General features: G+C 27.5%; 1 protein-coding gene across 1 annotated transcript in view; it reads left to right on the forward strand.

The window, feature by feature from the left end:
• Positions 1 to 13527, forward strand: part of LOC129956899 (gamma-tubulin complex component 5-like) — a 40024-nt gene extending 26497 nt beyond the window's left edge. Inside the window, exons 15-22 of the mRNA XM_056068912.1 lie at positions 454 to 516; positions 2627 to 2715; positions 3682 to 3769; positions 4248 to 4368; positions 5672 to 5826; positions 6875 to 7089; positions 9123 to 9223; positions 11115 to 13527. Coding sequence (XP_055924887.1) covers positions 454 to 516; positions 2627 to 2715; positions 3682 to 3769; positions 4248 to 4368; positions 5672 to 5826; positions 6875 to 7089; positions 9123 to 9223; positions 11115 to 11182 — 900 coding nt within the window. The 3' untranslated portion in view covers positions 11183 to 13527. The remainder of the gene's footprint in view (positions 1 to 453; positions 517 to 2626; positions 2716 to 3681; positions 3770 to 4247; positions 4369 to 5671; positions 5827 to 6874; positions 7090 to 9122; positions 9224 to 11114) is intronic.
• Positions 13528 to 22980: the final 9453 nt, after the last annotated feature.

A 22980-nucleotide genomic window follows, 5' to 3' on the forward strand; every position in this document is an offset into this window, starting at 1 on the left:
AAAATATATAAATATATCATGATATTTTATAATTTTTTTTTAAAGAAAAGCAACATATTTAACTAAATTTCTTTTGCACTTTTTATTTCTGTAAAAAACAGTATCTTTAAAAAAGAAAAACAGAAAAACTTTAATTTATTCATATGATCTGAGAATATTGTTATTGTAAAATTCGGATTATGAGTTTTAAAATACTGAAGAAGCTATGATATACATTCAAGTAAGTAAAAGTATTTTGTTTGTTTAGTCTATTCAATATTAATTTCCTTCCTTCAAATTTATTTTCTATAACTTTCTAATTATTTTAGCCTTTCCATAATTTGTATGATTATAAAATGTATTATAATTTAGTAGTCTTAATATGGTTTCTAAAGTTTTTTTTTAAACAGTTTTCAGTATTTTTTAAAACATAATTCACAATTTTTAAAACTTTCTTTCTTTATATTTTTACAGAAGTATTTTTTGATGGAAGCTGGCGATTTAATGTATAGTTTCTATTCTGAAATTTTCCAAAAGGTAATTTTCTTTATTTTAGTGTACTGATTTACATCTTTCAGTTTTTAAAAAAATCTAAATGTAACTTTTGCTTTCAGTAGCTGAAAAATGTTTATATAAATTTGCATTTGTTTTTATAATTGCACCATTATGAAAATTTTTCTTTTTATGTGCATTCATGATATTGTAAATTAAATGAAATATCATAAGAACTGCAAGAAACCATGATAAATTTTTTAAATATTATTTACAGTTAGCATCATCTAAAGATTTTCTGAATGTTCTAAATGTTTTATAAAATTAATTTTGATCCAAATACTTGGAAAATTGAAAGTAATGGCACAAAAAAATTTCTTAATATGTTATTGAAACATCTATTTCTTTCCAATTCAAAACATTTATCTGAATTGAAAGATATAGATAAACTTTATCAATAAGAATAAATATCAGCTTACTTTGGGATTTTTTTTTTTAAAAAAATTTGCATCCCAAACAAAATAGCCTATTCAGTTGAATATAAGACCTATGAACTGATGGGGAAATCAAATTATTTTAAACATACTGTGTCTATATACAGAGTTGAAACTGACAAAAATTGGTGAATTGAATAAAATTGTTATAACAATGTAAATAAAATAATATTTATTGGGATTCGCCTTGGCAACAATACATAAAATACTATTTTGTAAGATATGGATAAAACTATTTATTATATAAACCAATTTTATTTCATCCAGTGAGTTTACAATTTACTAAGATACTTATGAATATAGTAAAATACATAATTTTTTAATTTTTTATTGAAAGCAAATATTTATTATAAAACATTCCAAAGTAAGGCACAAAACCAATACAAATTATCAAAAGAATAGGCATGCAAATTAAATATTCAAAAGTTTCATCCCATTAAAAATACTTTTTCAGAAATAACCATTAATAAAAGTATTCTGTTAAAACCATCCACACCGTTTCTTATTTAATGCTTTTGTTAAAATTTATTAAATATAAAAATAATTTTATTTCAAAACAAAATTAAATATAGGTCAGAAAATAGAAGGGTAGTGTAAACCTGTAGATCTAAAGAGAATGCCAACCGATTATCAGCATGTGTTATTATTTTTCAGCCAAGCAACTAATTGTGTATGATTAGAATCTTTCATCGCTTTTAATAAATTATAAAATTTTAGTTTAAAACTTTCAAGTATAAAATCCATCTTTTATAAGAATAAATAAGAAAGAGATTCAAGATCAAATAACTAAACAAAAATTATTTTATTGGATATCTCATTCTTCAGAAAAAAATCTAAAAATGAATAAAAATAATAATGCGTAAAAACTAATGTTCTATATCATAATTCCCTACCATAAGGACATTTATTTACATGTGGATGACTACCTCAATGCTAAATTAGCTCTGTGACATCTATAAAATGAAACTCATTATGGTGTTATTTATGCATTGAGACTACCCATCACTGGGTGACCAATCCACGCACTTTTTAACTTGCAATAATAGTAATCATATGCAATTTAGTTTTATGAACTGAATGATGAACATTTATCCTCAATGTGATTGCTCTTAAATTTTAAACAGCATATTGAGATACACAAACAGAATGTCAGCCATTTGCAATATTACAAATAAACTAAATAATGTTAAACATTAGTTGTTATTGGCTAATTTCATTTCTTCTTTTTTGCATTCTAATCTTCTTAATTATTTCTTACTTTTGTTCTTGAGAATAAAAGATGAATTGGACATGGAATTTTAATAAGAGTTTTTAAGTAGTTTTATTTTGTAAATGACATCCTTGATGTTATTTGTATTTTTTTTCTGCTCTTTTGAAAATTCCTAAGACTAATTTTTTTTTTAATTTTATGATATAATTTGAATGCTATTAATGATTTATGAAATTTATTGCATGCTTAACATTGTAAGTCAAATAGATATATTTTAACATAGTATTAAAAATGCTATATTAAAATTCAAAAGTTTTCATTTGTACTAATTTTCTTAATTAAAGACTTACTTTAACAAAAGTGTATCAAACCTCTTTTGTTTGTTTTAATATATTATTCAATGTATTTATTTATGGGGAATTTAATTTAATAATTTCTTAATTTTTGTTAGATTTTTTATAAAGAAGCTTGGACAGATAGTTCTTTTCTATATAGTGCTTTGAAGAATGCAATTTTTGTAGATAAGGAGAACTCTGAAAAGTATGTATGATTCAGTGAAAATAGTAACATTTTTTAAAGAATGGTTATTTAAATTTGTAATTTCAAATACAGACATCCATTTCTATTAGTTCTAATGTCTGTTTTTTTTTTATCAATTTAATTACTTTACTTCGCATATTGTGACTACTATAAGTGAATCTGTGCAGAATTTTAGTGTAATCAGTATCTTCCCATCTTAATTGATTTAGTTTTTTGTAGGTCTGTTAAAAATAAATAGTTATAAATGTATGCAAAATAACAAAGAAAATAAATGTTATTGATGCAAATACACTTATATTTGACATTTACAATATTTTATGTCAGAATAAAATGATTGTTTTTTTTAAATAAAAATTAGATGCAATGATTTGAAAATATTGTATAAATTACATGATTTACATAATTTAATTTTGTAAAACACACACGCAAAGAAATTGTGTATGTAATAGGAAACTTTTCGTTGAAAAAGTAGAATTAATTATTATTATTAGTTTTCAAAATACTATTTAAAAAATAGTACTAACTACATTTACATTTTAGATGGAAGCTATTTTTTATTTTTTCTTTCTAAATAAAATAGAAATAGCCTGTTTTACTAAAGCACCTTCATATTCTTAAACACCTTTGTTTATTTACTGTCGGATCTATATAGCATTATATATTCTTTTAACTTACATTTTAAACAAATTATATGTTTTGACATAAGGTGCATATGTTATATAAAAATTTCTGTGGTCTGATATTTTATTCTTTACTGCAGTTTTTGTATTAGTGGAGAAAACAGGGTGATAATATAATAAAATAATTATATAGGTTTTAATAATTGTCAACTTAATTAATTTATTATTATTAATCATTTGTTTAGTTTGTATAGGATTTCCCACACTATTTTTTTCCCTTGTTTATGCACTTGGATATTAAATTTTTTTAATGTTATTTCAATTGAAACTTTGCTTTGTTTTATAGATTGCATATATTCTTAGATACAGAAAATCGTGACATCAATTTTCGTCAGTCTCTAACTCGACTGAGTGCTTTGAAACTTTCGTATGAGGTAAGCAAGTCCCTAACTTTTCAAATAATCATAAAATATTTTTTTTTAAAAAAATTTTAATAAGATTTTTTTTTATATAGATTAAATAGCTGAGTTTTATTAAATTTTTGAAACATAAAACATTCAGAAAAGGTCTTTACTAAACTTCACAAGTTAAAAGCAATGAGACATTTTTTTTATAGTCTAACCATTTCTAAACGTTGGAATTCTTTTTTTTATTAAAAATGAAAAGGAAAAAAAAAGTGATTTAGAACATGGTATTGGTCTATCATCAATTTCATGGCATTTTTGTCCGTTGTATGATGGTAACCTTTATGGATGGAATGCTTTAGTTCTTAGCATTATAAGACTACAATTAAAATAATTAAATATTGTGAGTTACTGTAGGAGGAAATTTACACTTTTTATCCCAATTATATTGAATTTTTCTAAAAACTTATTTAAAATGAAAATTGTTTAATGATATGGTGGCTTTTAGGTGGATTGGCCTGTCAGCATAATGCTAGGACCTAAAGTACAGACTGAATATTGCCAAATTTTCTCTTTCTTGCTTCAAATCAAATGTGCCAAATATCTACTTGACAATCTTTATTGTACTAGTAAGTTTAAAAATTTATTTTCTTATTTTTTTTTTTAAATACAATTTTACATTGTTTATTAATATTTTAATATATATGTTTCATGTTTTTATTATGTATCGTTAAGTCTATCATTTTGATAAGATATATTCTGCATATCTTCTCATATATAAGTTTTTTTTAATAAAAATATTTACTGAACAGATTTGATATTTAAATTTCTTTTTCGTGTTGTTATATTTTAAAAATTTTTAAAACTTTTTTATGACTAAAAATGGATGAAGCTTAATTTAAAAAAATAAATCATTTGATTGTTTAGAGTAGAGACAGTAATATTTCTACGCATTTATGTAAATTGATGAAAGCAGTAATATGTAAAAATTTTCAATACTATCATCTTTAATTATTATCTTAGTTGACATAGATTTCATAAATAAATTTCCTTGTGGAACTATACCATTGAAAATATTTTAGTTCTTTTTTGGTTAATATTTATCTCTAACTAATAGCTAAATATATTTTTAATCTTTATTGTAGAAAGAAAATATAAGCCTCATTGTCCACCATTCTACTTAAACCAAAATTGATTATACTGCATTAACTGAAAACAATAAATAAAAAAATGTATTCATTAGTTTTTCAATATATTGATATTACTTGCTTTCGTTTCAAGGTTAAGAAGCTGTACAGTTAATGCTGTTAGATGCTCCAAATCAATTATATTGTTACAGTAATGATTGCCATTGTTAATTTTCCCTTTATTTATTTATTTATACTTTAATTGGTTAAACTTTAAAATGTCTATTTTTGTATATATTGTTTTGTTTGACTTCTAAAAAGAAAAGTATAGTTACATCAATAGACAAGGTTGAAGAATAGTCAAGTGAAGTCCATGTTTTCTTATGCAGCATAAGGAAACATGGACATGGTATTTTTCCATCTGATGGTTTTTATTGAAACTTGTAAAGATCAGTTTGTAAAAAAGAAATGTATTATTACAGCCTTTTAAAAAGAGCTTTATTCTAGTGAAATAATATGTTCATTTTAATGTGTTTTAAGATTTTTAAAAATAAGATGGATTATTTTGTTGGTTCTTAGCTTCATATTTTGAAATACAGTATATCATGGACGATATTTAATAAATAATATACGGTATTTTCCATAAATGTATCCCATCATTATTTTTTGTATTTATATTATATATTTTATATTTTGTTTTGCATAATATTTTTATTTATCTGACATTAACAGTCTTAGTTTATGCTAGATAATTGAGATTGTATTTTACTATGAATTTAATTCCCAATATTCTGTCACTATAAAGGTCTATATGAAATTGAACCAGAAGCAGAGACTCATTTAAGGAAAGCACTCTTAAAAACAAAATTTCCCCGTGAACAGAAAGCCCATGGGATGTATATACTTCGTATGCGATTCATGTTTTTTGTGAATGGCTTACATAACTACATCATGACAAGGGTTTGTGTTATGTCACTTTCTTTTGTAAAATCTTTTTTTAAAGTATAAATTTAATACATCTTTTCACTAAATGCTGTTGTTTAATATTGAAATTTTCATTTTGATTTCCCTATTTTAATATAAACTTTTGTTATCTATGAGTTAGTGAAATGCTTTTATGATGCACTTTTGAATTTTTTTGATTATGACAAATTTTTCTCATTGTTGCCTATATTTGCCTTATAAAATCTGTTTAGATTTTTTTTTAAAGTAATTGAACATTTTTTTTGACCAATTACTTTATGGATATGAAATCACCCCACCTCCATTATTCTAGCATGGTTTTGGAAATATGCCGGCAAACCTATATTAATTATTTAACTAAAATCAAATTACTGGAATGCAAATTTTTTAAAAAAACAGAATTGAAGAAATAAAAAGCATACTCCCAAATAAAAAGAATTTTTTTTCTCCTGGAAATGCTAAAAATAATTTTTTTAAAAAATGAGTTTTACATTTGTGTGTGATAAGTTGAAATCTCTTTGAAAATTTTGCTTAAATGCTGAATCAGATTCCAAAAATAATGCTATCATCAGCAGTGCTATATGATACAGTTTTACTTTCAAATAATAATAGTTATGATTATGAAACTAGTGTATGTATATTTAATTCAAATTTACTTTAAAAAATTGCAAAACTCACCCACACAAAAAGGAATTTTCTAATTTTTTTATTATTATTTTAATTTTTTAGTTGTTTTTCACAAAAATATTGATCATAAATTATGAAACGATGTGTATTATATGAAAAAGGGAAATGCAAAAATAATCAACAGTGGATTTAAATGCTAAACTTTTCAAAGCAATGAACTATTAGTTTTTAGAAATCACTGGTATTGAGTCAAGATGTATGTAATTACTTTTTAAAAATTCAGCTTCTTTTAAAACAAGCTAACACTTGATTTATGAGTTTATCTACATGATTTAATGTATTTTGAGTCATATAAATAAGTCTTGGAGCCTATTGTTTATTATGCGATGCTGTGATTAATTTGTTTTTCTTTTACCAGATTTTGCATAGTTTTGGATTTGAATTCATGGAAGCCTTAGAAAGTTCTCGAACAGTGGATGAGATGATAGTTGCTCATACTCGCTATTTGAAATCTCTGCAGGAACGTTGCCTTTTAGATCGTCGCATAGCCTTTTTAAAGGAACAGATTGTTCAGGTGTTACATCTCTGCCACACTTTCCAGGAAATATGGATGAAAGGGATAGATGAAATAAGGTAATAATATATCTTTTTTAGAATAGTTTAAAATTAAATTTATATTTTATAGTTGACCAATTGATGATTAAAACATTATGAAGCTTGAAGCTGTATTGTTGTGAATTTAGGAATTTGATCACATGTTATTAGTGCAGAATGCTTACAAATTACAAAAATTACAATTTTTGCTTATAATCCTATATATATTGCATATCATATTGCTTATACTCATATTTTCTACACCAAATTGAATTATAAAAAAGTTTGACAAAGTACACTTTTGATAACATCAAAAATTTCTTCAACTGGTAAATAATATTTTATGGGCTCATTTGAAGAAATCAACTTTTTTACTGCACTGATTTCAAGAAACCTTTCGTCAAACCTTTTTAATCTACGATACTGAACAGAAGTCTTGCTAAAGGCAGATTTTGCTTCTTCAACCTCAGATAAAAGAGTGTTATATTCATCATGTGTCATAACATTCAAATTATTCTGTTTTTTCTGTAACAATTGCAATTGTTTAAGAAATCTATTTTTCTATCTTGTAGTGGCAAAAGTATTAGCATTTTCTTCACTCATTGTAAATTAATCGACCAGCACAAACACGTTCCAACAAGAATAAAATTGGACGACTGCACTTTCTTTTGAAAATTTCAGGAACAAGAAATCTAGATTATTACTGTTTTTATTGGACAAAACCGAAAATAACTAGAGAAAACCCATTCTCTCTAATGCTGTTCAGTTTGAACGCATTTTCCCTAGTTAATCGAGTTTTCCCTGTTGCTGTCAGTTAAAATGCGTTTTGACTGATTTTGTGTTTTCACTGTAACATATATATCAATGCTTTTTATAGCTTTATCCGAAATTAAACTGGTAAAAATTTTGATGAAAGTAGCTTCGGCTTTTGTCAAATGATTTTTGATTTAATAATATTAGTTGAGGGCTTAAATGTTGTTTAAGGAATTAAAGGTTTGAATATTTTTTGACCATTTTTGTAATAAAAATTTAAAGTGGCAACAAATTAGTCATCTTTAGAATAAAATTTTATTATTCTTTATTATTATAATCTGAAATTAAAAATGGTAGTGAAAACAGATCCTCAAGAACAGTCTAAACTATCAACTAGATAATTATGAAAAAATGTAGTTATACTTTCCAAAGTAGATTAGTTTTGTTCTGTATTTTCTGTTTTTCATTGTTTCAGTTTTTCATATCTTTTTACCTTGTCACCTTTGGTGATCAGCTGGTTTGCCCTGGATATTGATAATCTTTCACTACATTTAAATCATAATTTCATATCTATGATGTCAAGAAAGTGTTAGATATTAAAGATTTGTTGCTTTGTTTTACATATGTTCCGCTCATCGTGTACATGAAATTTTCTTATGGAGACCAGACACATGACATCAAGACACTATTAAAAATTGTGGTTCATTTATCTTATAAACTTCACGGTATTGTAACTTCAGCTTTTTATCCATCTCTTAAACTATGCAGATATTAAACAAAATCTTTAGCTTTCAGCAATGGAAGAAAATAATATGATCAGATAGTTAGATGAAACAATGAAACCTGATTTGAATTTCAAGGTAATAATAATAATATTTTGTTAAAAATTAGGCAAAATAAAAGCTAAAATTTATCAAAAATTTGAACAAGTATTAAATTTGTATCATTAGAAAAACAATTTTAAAATGGTGTAAAAATCAATTTTGTGCAATAATATTTCCTGGAGTTTTAGGGTGTAAACATGATAAATTTAGTTTAATTTTTGATTTATTAAAATTTTTGTTAAGATTGTTTTAAAAACCATGCTGAGGTGCACATTTTCATCCTCCAAAATATATATATATGTCAAATTTGATTGCTGTATGTCAAAAGGTCTGGTTTGTAGAGTGGGAACGCATACATTTATGCACTGACACAACACATACATTCATCTTTTTTTATTAATAGGGATGTAATTGTGAAATGATATTGTAATTATAACCATTAAACAAATGCTATGAATTTTGCATCTTGTATTTATTACACATTTATAATTTTAGTCTTGACGAACTGCAAGAGCTTGAAGATAAATTTAGCAAGTATAGCAATTTTCTTCTTTGTTGCTTTAATACACCTTTAAGGCGAGGAACATATCTTCATGGTAAGTATCCTTGAGAAAGTATCTTCATGTTATATATATATAAAAATTCCTTCAATGTATATGCTTTATATTATTTGCCCAAAATTCATGTTATATTTTGCATATATATTGTTACAATTTAGTGTTTTCTAGAGTATAGAAATTGAACTGTTATAGTATTTGTAATTTATATATTATTTGCTTTATGTTCTAAAAAGCTTTTGATTTACATTGAATCAGTTGATAAAATTCTGAACATATTTAAAGTAAATGACTACATAATTTTTATCCATTCAACATATTTATTTTACACAAATATTTTGCTGATCTTTTTTCCTGTTTTATATTTCATGTAGCATGAGAACAAAAGTTAATAATCAATGCAGTTTAAAATGATTTTTGTACTTACTAAAATTGCATATTATGACTTTTCTAAATTTATATAAAATTATTCAACATTCTCTGAACCCTTAATTTGGTTAATATGAAATGTAACAAATTCAGAGATTACTAGAGAAAAAAGTTTCTTTAAAAATATTGATTTATATAGAAGAAAGGAAAAAATTGCTATCTGAAAGCAGTGCAATTAATGCTTTCTTTCTGATACCTCGATCTTTATTATCAAATTATTTACCTCTGAGAAATTTTATTGGCAATAACAGTTTCCATAACTGATCAAATTGTAAATGCCACTGATCTTAACTATGAGGGGATTTATTTTTAGTTAATTTTAATATTTCCAAACATAATTTCACATTTTTATTTTTAAATGTTTCCAAATCTATTTGGTAATTTTTTTTTTGTAGAATATTTTTTTTTTTTTTTAATATTTTAAATTGCTGTTGAAATCTGAGTAAAAAAAGCTAAGATTTATGTTATAAATTTTTATAAAAACCAACTTGTAATGATGAAATAGAAACAAGAATTTAGCACTAACAAGTCACTTAATCAACACTAAAAAAGAAATCAAATGTCTCTTACTCTACGAGGTTATCATGAGAACTTATGACATTGAAACAGCTAAAGAAATGTGATAATACTCATAACATTTTCTCAAGATAAATCTTGGTATAAGAATTAGAATTTTTTGAAAAATAACTATATTTGAGAAATCATTTATGAATTCGTCTAAATTCCTTTAGCACAGTGATATCTCTTTAAAATATCATCCAAAAAAACCACACCCAAATTGTGGCTATTGATTTTTTTTTTTTCAAATATCATGATGCTAATAATTTAAACAATACAATAATAATGGCATTAGTGTGTTGTTTGTCAGAATTATTTTAGTGTATTTCTGGTTATTAGAAATTTAATAAAAACAATTGATCTGTGAAATCTTTATAATTGATACTTCATCAAAATGATTCTGTCTTTGAAATAAATAGTTGTAGACTGCATGTAGCCCATGATCTAAGCCTTGTTTATCAGTTAAATAAATTCCAGATCTAAATATGCATTTAGAAGCATTTCTTTCACGAACATGTGAATGATTTTTAAACACATTCTCTTCATTTCTTTCATGCAATAGTAATTTAAAACATTTTTGAAATTGGATTTTTTTTTTCTGATGTTCTCTGAAACATTCTCTGATATAAACATTAACTTGTTAAATGTGTTTGACATATTAGCTTTATTTTATTTATTTATTTTGCAAAATTCACTATACAACTATTTGTACTGTGTGTGATGTATGCATGTGTCATTGCTTGACTTTAATAAGGGGGATTTGAGGGACTTTGAAGAATAAATTCCACAATTAACTAATTAAAAGAAAATCATCTAACATCTGAAATGGACTTTACTATAATAATGATTCTTTCCTAGTTTTCCTATTTACTCATGTCAAAAATTATTATTACAAACAAAATATCTCTATTTAATTTTTGTCTTTGATCATTTGTTTTTTCAGTGGAAAGTTTAGTCAGTACAATGCTGTCCAGCACCCATTCCTTTCATATCTTCAGTACCATGACTTGACATCTGCTTCCTGGAAAGACTGTAATTTCATTTTGGAAGTGCTGAAGAATTTTTCCCTCTATGGACTCAAACTAAATGCACTATGTCTCTGAAAAATACATGATATGTCAATAAGGAAACATAAAGTACTTCCAGTCTCGCTTTTTGTATTTTAAAATTACTGCTGTTGTGAACATTAAGAAAAAAGAAATTTAGAAAATGGATTGTGTTTCCTTTTGGTCATCTGTTTTTATCTTCATCTAAGCCAATTAAATGATTCTGAAATGTAAAAGTTACTATGATGCCAGTTATCAAAATTGTAAATCTCTTTAATATTTTTTTAATCATTTCAAGAAGAATGGGATTTTTATATCATTGAAATTCAAGCAAGAGAATTTTCTTGTCATGTTTTGAAACCAAAGTATTAGGTCATTAAGTTTTGGGAGAATCTTTTTACAAACTGATACATTACTTACATTTATAATTTTGTGTAGCATTTTAACTTTTGAAAGGAAAAAAAAGTATATCTTGTTTATCTATTTTTCTCTTTGTTATCTACTTGTTTTGGTTTTTCCATAAATCATGGTTACCATCTGTTTTTAATTTCTACTTACAGATTAGTCTTCTTATTTTGCAGTACCTCCAACTGTTAAATCCACCCCAATGTTAATCATCCCTCCATGCATTTTTAAAAAATAATATCTTATCTTTTGGTTATATAAAATTCGAATGACTTGACTTAATTGAATAGCATTAATAAGATTTATTTTTAATTTTATAATTTCTTTCATCTTTATTAGATTATTTAAGATGATACTTATGATCATTATAAAAACAGTTTTTCATGTCTGCTTTTACATGCATTTTTAATGAAAATTGTTAAAACAAGAAGCTTTGAGAAGATTCAAAAAATTTTTGAAAGAAAAAACAACGGAAAAAATAAAGAAAAGGATTAAATGAAAATTGTTTGATAAATTAATCGTAAAACAAGATAGAGAATGTATAATTCTGCATGTAATTGGTGATGGATAGTAGCTTATTTTCCCTCGTGATCAAGATCACTTGTATGCTTCCTTAACTAATCTACTGCATTTCCCAGGAGATCAGGTAACACAAATTGGATAATTCTGATTTAGATCATGGTTTCTTAAATTTTTGTGTTCATTTATTTATTGAAATTTCAGAAAAGTCTTTTTTTTTTTCCTTGTCTCCAGAATTCAAAAAGAAAGGAAAAAGATTATTGATACATTAAGAAACATTTGATAACAAATTCTATTGTAAATAGTTATGGCATAGTTTTTATATAGATTTTTTTAAGTAACAAACGATATTTGCTTACAATTATTAAAGATTCTCATGGTTAAAGGCATTTTAAAGAATTTCCAATATTTCTGTGCACTACTCACAATTTTAGCAGTTATTATCTAAATCCACAAAGAACTCATTTGACTTTATAAGAATTTTGTTTAAAACTTTTCATTATTTCATTAACAAAATTAGAATCTAAGAAAGGAATAATGGGGCAAAAAAGTTGAGCTATCCCCTTAGTTTTAGAAATTTATTTTATTTTCAATAGAAAGGTGGGTTTTGTGATTTTGATTTTTTTTTAAATGTTAATTAAATGTGTCTATATTTGAGAAGTGAAAGAATTCTCTACTTTTCTTTAAAATAATTTAATCTGTATTTTGTTAATTCCATAACTGAAAACAAATTTTTTTAAACCCCTTCCTTTATTCTTCTACTATAAACAAATTTTGGTATAATAGGTTTATGAGATGAAGGGAAATTAGCTTTGTTCTATTATTTTATCACAGATAGCAAATTTAACCCGTCTGATTGCAAAAAAAAGTATTAATGAATTGTTATCATTAAAAATAATTTTCAGAATTGTGCTTGCTTAAACTGACAAATGCAAATTTCCTGTTATCCATAATTAATGCTTGGGATGCTGCTTAGAAGTTCCAATGTTTAAGAAGACTTGAGTTATATTAATGTTAGAATCTATAATTTTTTTATGTTTCAAATCTTTAATATGCATTATAGATGTAGTTTATTTGAAGAAATATTATCTCTTTCAGGAAATATTGTTATTTAAATGGATAGAAGAATATAAACTGTTATGAAATGGTTTATATTTTACAGTGTGAAGTTTTGAAATGGTTGTCATTCCTATTTTAGGATTTTTTTTTTTTTCAACAATAGTCAAAAGCATTTAGCAATTATTATTTGATTTTGTAGGCTTCTATACAAAGTAAGTTTTTATGTTGTGCACCTCTTTGATATTTCAAACAATATATATATATATAACTTAGACATTTTTTTAGAATTTTTAAGAAAACAAGTGAAATTTCATGATCCATTATCCTTCCTTTTGCAGTTTCTCTAATGAATATTTTTAATTTAATATTTAAATTGTATTATTATTATTTTGCTTGAAATGAAATCAGAAAAAGGAATTGTTATTTAAAAAAAATGAAATGTATGATATTAAATATTCCCTTGCAATTTATGTGTATGCAGCATACTATTAAAAATAGCTTTACTTTAAAATTCTTTAACCAAAATTTTTAAAATTATCTAATGTAAGAGATTAGCTTTAGCTTGACGTTAGAATAAAATTATGAAATTTTATTGAATTATAGTTGAAGACTGTTTTGGTCCTGATGTAGAAGATCAAGATTATATACATGATTGCATAGAAAAATAAGAATCTTCTATAAAATGCTAATAAATCTAAAGCTATCATTATTGCATATTACATCACTAAAAAATACAATCATTCTATCGATTATTTACTAAATCAATTGTATTTGCTGTGAGTTTCTGAAAATGCTGCTGAGCAGAAATTATTTAGTTATTCTTTTGTACATTTTGTATATATTTGCTTAATTTATTTTTGCAAGCAGACTTATGTGATAAATGTTTTTGTTAAATTTTAGAAAATGTTTTTGTCTAAAAATAAAAACTTGTTTCTTTGAAATATTTTGTTACTGTCTTTCTTTATTTTCTAATTAAGAATGTTATTGTTTGTGAAGGATTTAATAAAACAATTTCAAAAATAAAACAACTTCTTTTCACAAATAAATTATTCATTTCACTTAAAATTTTAAATAAAAAATAAAAAGTATTATATTAGACAATTTTTAAGTATTTACGCATTGTGTCTGCTAATGAAAATATACCTATGTTTTTTTGTTTTTTTTTGTAATATTAGCAAATGTAAGAAGTAGTTAACAAAATTCATTGCATTAAAATATTTACATACAGTATTCCCTCCCCCCCCCCTCCTGATATAGAAATTCATCCAAGTAGCTCAGACTATGTATCAGTAAACTCTCTGTAAGAATATATCATCAAAAATATATATTTTTTAAAATGATATACTTTATAAAAAAATTTATGGCAATTTAATGAGAATCTAAATTTGTATATTGAAGGCATTCAATATTTATTATTTTTTGCTAAGAGCTTATGCCAATTTTGTGTGATTCCTGATGCCTAAATCTTAGAAAGTCAGTGGAAAATTAGATATATCAGATAGTTTATTATCGTTCTTTTGAAGAAAAATTTTATTGGTATAATAAAATGTAGATACTAATGTATACTAATATACAAAAATGTAGATACTTCTTGTCGCTTGTAGTCTTAACTTGTTGAAATCAATCAAACTCTGCTGTTTGGATTGTTTTTCTTTTATCATTTGTTTGTATGAAAATAAACTACTCTTTTTTATTAGAATGTCGTAGTGTTAGTTTCGTTTTTAAATTGTGGCATTACTTTGCTTGAACCAAGGGTCTGCACATAGATTAGTTTCAGTCGAAATTTTTAGTGCTCTTCCAAATTACATGTTATACAATTTTATTATTTTTATTTTCTTGTATACATATAATATATATTTCGTGTATATACGAAGAGAAATTTTTTTTACTCTTAAAAAAAGTCGAACTTCCAGTTTCATCGAATCTCTATGTCTCACAGCTTCTGCTTCCAAAAGCACATTTTTGTATTATCTGTCTGTGAACACGTTAATTCAAAAAAAGTTTGGACTAAGCGAATGAAATTTGGTTTAGGATTTTTATACTAAATGTTGCATGTCAAATTTTGAAGAAAATCCATTCTCAAAACATTTGACTGTCCAGGCATACAAGATAATTACAAAACGCAAAATGCTAGATAGATAAAATCTGCTATCCTGGGTTTGTATTTAAAAGAAGAGTCAGGCCAATTTTGAATTAAATCTGTCAAAGGATTGAACGTCTGTCAGCCGCATGTATGTAAGTGCTATAAATAAAAAAAATGCAATGATTTAAATGCATAAATCTTTGTATGCGATTTTTTAAAAATAAAATTATATTCTTTGTTAGATTTTGCCTTTAATCAGTCGAAAAAAGGCGTCCAAAATGCATATTCAGTTTTCTCCATTATACTGCGAAACATAAAATTCTCATGTACGAGACTCTGAAAATAAAAATGTGAGCACTAATGTAGTTTAGGGCCAAGATCCATATTTTCATGCGGAAGAGCAGGCGATGGCACCTTAGTGCAAATTTCCATAGCTGTTAGTTTTTTGTTTGTTTTTTCAAAACCTAATTTTTTTTTTAATGAAAAATTATCTATAACAGTATTCTCACATTAGAACAGGGTTGTCACGCCATCGGAAAAACACAGGAAATTTTAAAAAACCGGGAAAATACATGGAAATTTTAGTTTCTTAATTATCATTATTATTTCGCATTTAAAAATTGCCCATCTCTAAAGATTGCAAACATTGCTTCTAGAAACGAAACAGTACCATTGGTGATTGTCTGATGCAGAAACTCGCCCGTTTTATATTCGCTTTGCTTTTTTTCTATATAGATTAGTCCAGTTTCGATCTGCTTGACTTTTTTTTCCCATGAGATTGCCGAATTCAGCTAACTTCTGTAACTGTGTGAAAAATTAGAATGCATTTCTCTGGCGGGAATAGTAAAATTCAATCTGCGGACGCATCGCGGTTGAGTTTAGTTTATCAATTTTCAGTTTATTGGATGGTTTATTTATTGATTGCGAAACCGTGAACTAATTCAAAGTAGGTTAAAGATTTTTTTTAAAGCAATGAATTGCCTAAAATCCATACTTAATACGAATTGGATGGATAAAAAAAAATCGGAAAAACACAAGAAATGACATGTCAAGTCCTGATTTTGTTGAAGGGGTTCGAGAACTTGCACGAAATCCACAAATTTTTTTTGCTCGCTTTATAATAAGATAATAAGCCTAAATAATATGGAAAGCAACCTAAATAATATGCCAAAAGAGGAAAATATACAAGACTGCCAGCCAGTTCAAAATAGTTGTAATTCACATTTCATAAAAAGAATACAGGAAAAGATGACATGTCAAATCCGAAAGCGTCCAATCGAATATCTGAAAATAAGCCGATTACGAACTTTTTAGTTTAAGAATAATAATCTAAAGCTGAATTTTTACAGGCATTAAAACTTGCTTCGTATTCGTTCTTTAATGCATTCAATGATATATCGGAAATATTTTCACATATGTTCACTGAAAGTGAAATAGTTAAAAAGTGTAAGTTAGGCCGTAAAGAAATATTGTACCTTAATTGTTACGAGTTAGGTCCATGAGACTGGTGGCTGCAAAATTTACAGAAATTGATGCCCAAATACATAAATTGTCAAAAACGAATAAAGAAAGAAAAGTAATCATGCTTTGTAAAAGGGTTTTTTTTTTTTTTTTTTTTTTTCCATGCTGTTGAGTAGTTATTAAATAATTTGTAACTGGATAACAAAAAAGTTTTGTGTTTTATTTCACCCAAGTCGTTGATTTTGTGAGGCTTACAACTAAAGAATAGAGAGGTAATATATATCACTACTTTATTTATAAATTTTGCCGCGCTAAATTCTAGATAATGAATTTTAAAAAAAGGTTTTTTATGTCAATATTAACCTTTTTTTAATATGCTATTTTGAATAATGTTAAATTATTTCTTCTTTCTTTTTTTCCAAACCTTAAAAATCATATAGCATTATAATTAATACATGAGTGCTTTTCACGCATTTCCTCGTATCTTGAATATACACACAGGGAAAACACGGGGAATTCCCCCCCCCCACATAGGAATAGCAATCCTGTTAGAAGCTTGATTGATTACTCAGTAAAGTCCGCAAAAATAGTCCAATATTCTGAATAGTCCAATTAAATTCTGTTCGGTTAATAGTTGTGTTCTCTTTTATGTAGTAATTTAATAGAGTAACTAGGAGGAAAAAAAGCAAAATGGAAAGTTACAAATTGATAAGAAAGCGAAGCGCATTTCTTTTGTTAACATCGAAATTAATTAAATCCACAGAGAAGTTGCTCAGTAATTTCGAATCAGACGAAGAAGAAAAAAAATTCTATAACTCTTTTTTAAAGGTGTTGTTGAAAAATTAATTGATTTAGATTCTATTGAAACTGAACTTTTCGATTGAGTGAAATTTAGCACTAAAACGTCTAAATAATTAAGAAAAATGAACAAAGATGAAAAAACTTAACCTTGTGAACAATCCCAAAAGTAAAAGTAAGCTGAAAAACTGGAAAAGACCTATTTGAATAAGCAGAATTTTGGAACAAATATTGCAACAAAGCTTTTGAAGATACCGCATCATAAAAATGCGTCAAAATAATCATTTCAAATTGGCAGAATTTCTGTTGTCTTCGCTTGCAATAAAATGACCCTTTATGCTTTGTTTTCAGGAGTCTTTTATCTATTTACATTTTATGCTCCGAAAAATCATAAAAGAACCACATTCATAAAATGCACCTATTACTTTCTTCTATTTGAAGTACAGAGCAAGTATTGTAATCGTCAAAAAATCTGAACTCGAGGTTTTGACAAATCTCCACATTTTAGACCTACGTTTTTACAAAAATGGGTTGAACCGGAGTTTAACCCCCTTCTTCGCCAAATCACGATAACGCGCCAAAGCTGGCAACCTCCAGATTGGCAAACTTATTATCTTTCGCCTTTATTATGCGCTATGATTGGACATTGCTCCCTCGCTTTTGAACATTTCGCAAAACATGGCGCAAGACCGTTGTTGGCGATTTTTGAAAATTGCGGCAAGCAAGGGGTTAAAATCCGGTCGTACCCAAAAATGCATGTGAAAAAATAATTTAAATATGCTTTCAGCTAGACGAATGAAATTTGGTATATGGTCTTTACACAAAATTTGTAGATTTCTATCAAATTTTGAGCAAAATCGAATCAGAATAAGCATGTCTGTGCGAATAAAATAGGATTTCGTTTTGTCGTTTCTATGATGAACAGAAAACGAAGAGAGCAGCTAATTGGATAATATTCCGTAGACAGATTTAACATATATAGTTATATACCTGTCAAATTTTGAGCCAAATCCAATAGGGATTGAACGTCTGTCTGTCTGTCTGTACTTTCAGAAGCATGTAAACACGAAAACTCTAAAGCTTAATGACTTAAATATATCAAATTTGATATGAGATTATTTGACTGCAATGGTGGATTTGTGTCAAACTTTGGATTCAGTTGGGAAAAAAATGTGTTGGAAGCACAAATCCTATTTTTGGATACTATTACCCGCATGCCAGGGATTAATCGCCAAAACACTCGCCAAGGATCACACTAATGATTCAGTAAAATTTGTAAATTCATTCAAAAGGTTAATAATTCACGACTATTGTGCGCCATTGACATGCAAGGTGCTTTCTTCCTTATCCAAGGATCACGATTTTTTTCCGGAGAGTGGGGTATAACACTTTCATGGCCTAACCCAATGTCCATCATTTTCTGAAGGAAATGGATTGTAACATGTTTATTATGGAAAATACGAGAAAGACTCGAGAAAACCCCTTCCGCTAATTTTTATTTCAACATTTACTTCTAATCATTTAAGATCGAAAATTTGCACAAAACAGAGTCTGTTTTATATTGATGAACGTGAGTGTAAACCCAGAAACAAAAATCATGGAAATTATGTTTCTAAAATATACGTAAAAAAAAAAATCTTAAAAATTGATAAAATTTTTTAGAGACATAAAATTGATGCCTCTGAAAAGATTTATTTTTAAACTTAAAATAGTAACTATAAAATTAGTGAGGAAAAACTTTCAAATGTGTATTAAATCAATTAATAATATAATTAAAAAAAACTTTCTTTAGTAAACGCTAACTATCCAAAATGTCTTCTTGGCAAATTCGGTAATAGCTGCGATCAGGTCTTACAAACATTGTTGTTGTTTCTATGGCACTTGTTTTAGACAAGCCAAGAAGTTTAAGAAGTCATTTGTGGTTTTAAACCAAGGGTACATCTCTTGTTTTTTCAGTAGTGCTATATAGGGCCTAGAGTACGACTTAGCTACCCACAGGTCACAACTCTTTTTACGGGGCGGACTTTATTCATGCATTTCATTCACTCATCCACAGATCGTAGTTTAGACCTGAATCAGAGAACGCTCACCCCTGATCCAGTACCCCCAGTGGTATTGCTCTCGACATGGAGAAATTTATGACCGTGACAGATTTATACGCGCGCCAGCCACCACACATGCGATGCGTCTTCGGCCAACGGGGTTCGAACTCGTAACCCAAGGGCCGCGAATCCAACGTCCTACCAACCAGGCTACCTCGGCCTTTACAGACTTTGTACTAAATTGGTATTAAAATCTTAAATAATAAAATAATTAAAATTAAAAAAAACATTAAACATTCCTTAGTAAACACAAAATATACAAAAAGTAACTTCTTGGCAAATTCGGTAATTGCAGTGATATATCCCATTCAGAGTTCTAATTTTTTTTTTTTTTTTTTTTTTTTTTTTGTCATGTCCGTCGAATCACTTAATTCACAGATAGTAAGACAGAAAATAAACATTATTACGTAAATATGAGTTTAATATTGTAGCAAAGTGTTTTTATATAAAGATAGGGATTAAAAGATGTACTATTATAAAATGTTTTAAAATTTTATTAAAATGATGCTTGTAAATGTAGGAAAATAAAATTGCAATCACTAAAAATCTTATTTTTGAATTTTAAAACATGGATATGGCTTTTGTGTGATATGCTTAGTAATTATTGCAGAAAAATCTTAAAATTTCTTATGCTTAATTAAAAATACAGTTAAATTTTGAATCGCCTCCCTCCTTATCTTGCGAGCAGTGCGAAATTCGGGTCTGAATCTGACCACTTTGGGCGATTTCCACATCACAGATATCATAATGCAAAGGTAATATCCACCAGTCTTTAAACAATATGCTAATCGCAGCTGTATTTCTAAAATCAAAAGATGTGGATTGTGTGATAACATCTGCCTTTCGAGAAATCTCGCCGCATTTTGTTTTCGAATAAGAAGAATAACATAAACATTGCAAACCGGCAGTGGAAATATTTTAGTTAGTTGGGGAAGTGGGTGATCCTGTAAGCAATGCAGGGCGCAGATGTTTACAAGAATAAAAAGCATGGAAAGTGGTTTTGGAACACCTGCATGCATTTTAGGAAGGAGAAAAAGCGTCTTCGCCTTCTAATTTCTCTTTTTACTCTCTGGTATATGAAGTATAGAAAAATATTGTAATCGTCAAAAAATTCGAACGAGAGATTTTGACAAATGTCGTCGTTTTAAAGGTTCTGAATTCGAAAAACACATTTTGAGAAAATGTTTGTCTGTAATAAAGATAACTCAAAAACGGGGCCGGGGAAACCTGGTTGGTACAGCGTTGGATTCGCGTCCCTTAGGTTGAGAGTTCGAACCCCGCCGGCCAAAAATTCCCCGCGTGTTTGGTGGCTGACGCGCGTATAAATCTGTCGTGGTCACAAAGTCCTCCATGTCGAAAGTAATAAAACTGGGGGGTACTGGATCAGGGGTGATCGTTCTCTGATTCAGGTCTAAATTACGATCTGTGGATGAAATGCGTAAATGAAGTCCGCCCCGTAAAAAGGGCTGTAACGTGTGTGTAGCCTATAAGTCGTTCTCTTGGCCCTAGATGGCGCTACTATGAAAACAAGAGATGCTCCCCCTCCGACTTAAAATCGCTGTCTTCGTAACAGCGGGCTTGTCCATGGCAAGTACCGTAAGAAACAACAACTCAGAAACGCTTTGTGATAGACCAATGAAATTCGGTATATGGTCTTTAGATGAAATTTGTTAATTTCTGTGAAATTTTGAGCAAAATCCAACAAGGGATTGACCGTCTGCCGGTCTGTACTTTTTGCGTTGTTGTATTATATATAACCGCGGTAACTCAAAAACGCAATGACTTAGATATGTCAAGTTTGGAATGGGATTTTGTGACTATAAGTGTTGCAAATTTTGGTTCAAATCGTTTGGGAATGAAGAGTCTGAAACACAAATTCGATTTTCGGATACTAACCACAAGCCAGAGATTACTCTTCAAAAAATTCGCCACGGATCATAAAATGGTTTCAGTAAAATTTTTAAATTCAAGCCTAAAAGTTAATATTTCGTAACAATTAATTGCCAATGCCCTGCAAGGCGCTCTCTGCCTTATCCAAGGTCTACAATTTTTTGAGGTGGGTGGGGGTGGGTGAGTAACACCTTTATTAGAGAGTATGGTAGAAAATTTTGAGGTAAACCACCTTTGCTGGTTTATTAAAGAATATTGAAAGGTATCGAAGTTTTTCTTATAATGTCGGGTTTCCAGTTTTTAAAGTAAAACTCTTTTTTGTACTCAACTTCCATCTACAAGTATTATAAGACCCTTGTGTTTTTCAATGCAATAGGCCATTTTTTCAGTGACTAGCGAATTTTACTTAAAACAATACCTGTTGAATGAATGAATTTTCTGCAAGGTAATTCTACGTGATATAATAACTAGTGAACAGTATTAGCTCGTTTCAAAATGGGTGTACGATATCACATCGAACGAAAAATCCTTTGCCAAGTGATAATTAGCTTGTTCATATTATAGTTCAGTTAAGTTCACTTATATTAACGCCCCGTTTTATAGCAACACTAGGGCTATTTGGAGAAGGACGTTGAGAATTTGAGCCGCTGCATAGTAGACCTTCTTATGAAGGGGCCCAGATGCAAAAAGCAATTTGGGGCCCTAAATTTTTCGCGAAGTAAAAAAAATATATATATGGACAAATATTATTATTGCATGTTTATTTAATGCGTGATTTTATTTGTGCTATTAATTACTTCAGGGAAACTGCATTTTTTTTTTGCAATTTCGTTTCTTAGTATAACGAGCGCATTTAAGCGTTATGTACACATGCTTGACCGAAAACAATTCTTTATTAATTTTAATTTACTGAAAGAGAGCTCAGCATTTATTATAGTAACTGACAATATAAGAAGAAGTTTTAACACAGTTAATACATTTATAATTAATAATTAATATATATTGCAATATGTGTTGAGCGTTATTTACATCCCTTTTATTCAAAATCAAATCCCGTCCCAAAAGAAATATTTGGATAAGATTTTCAACTCCATCGTTATTATAAAACGTTGCAGTTTCTGGTATATTCTTCTAATTCATGTTTTTCTAAAGTTTTATATCAGTGATGAATTTGAAATACTTTTAAAATTATCTTCTATCTGTAGAATAACAATATCAGTTACAGAGTTAAAAAAAAAGCATTTAAATTCCTCTACCGGGTTTGCTATAATTTCATCTTCTGCTTTTCGAAATATAATTTCTCCCTCTCTCTCTCTCTTTCCGAATTCATTTCAAAAATTACACTTATGAGTGAACACAATTATTCAAAAGCGTTTTCCACTTGATGGGTGAAATTTTGTATATGGTCTCTACTTCAAATTTTTAAATTTCTATCAAATTTTGAAC

Source organism: Argiope bruennichi, chromosome 11, assembly GCF_947563725.1.
Source record: "Argiope bruennichi chromosome 11, qqArgBrue1.1, whole genome shotgun sequence".
Lineage (NCBI taxonomy): Eukaryota > Metazoa > Arthropoda > Arachnida > Araneae > Araneidae > Argiope > Argiope bruennichi.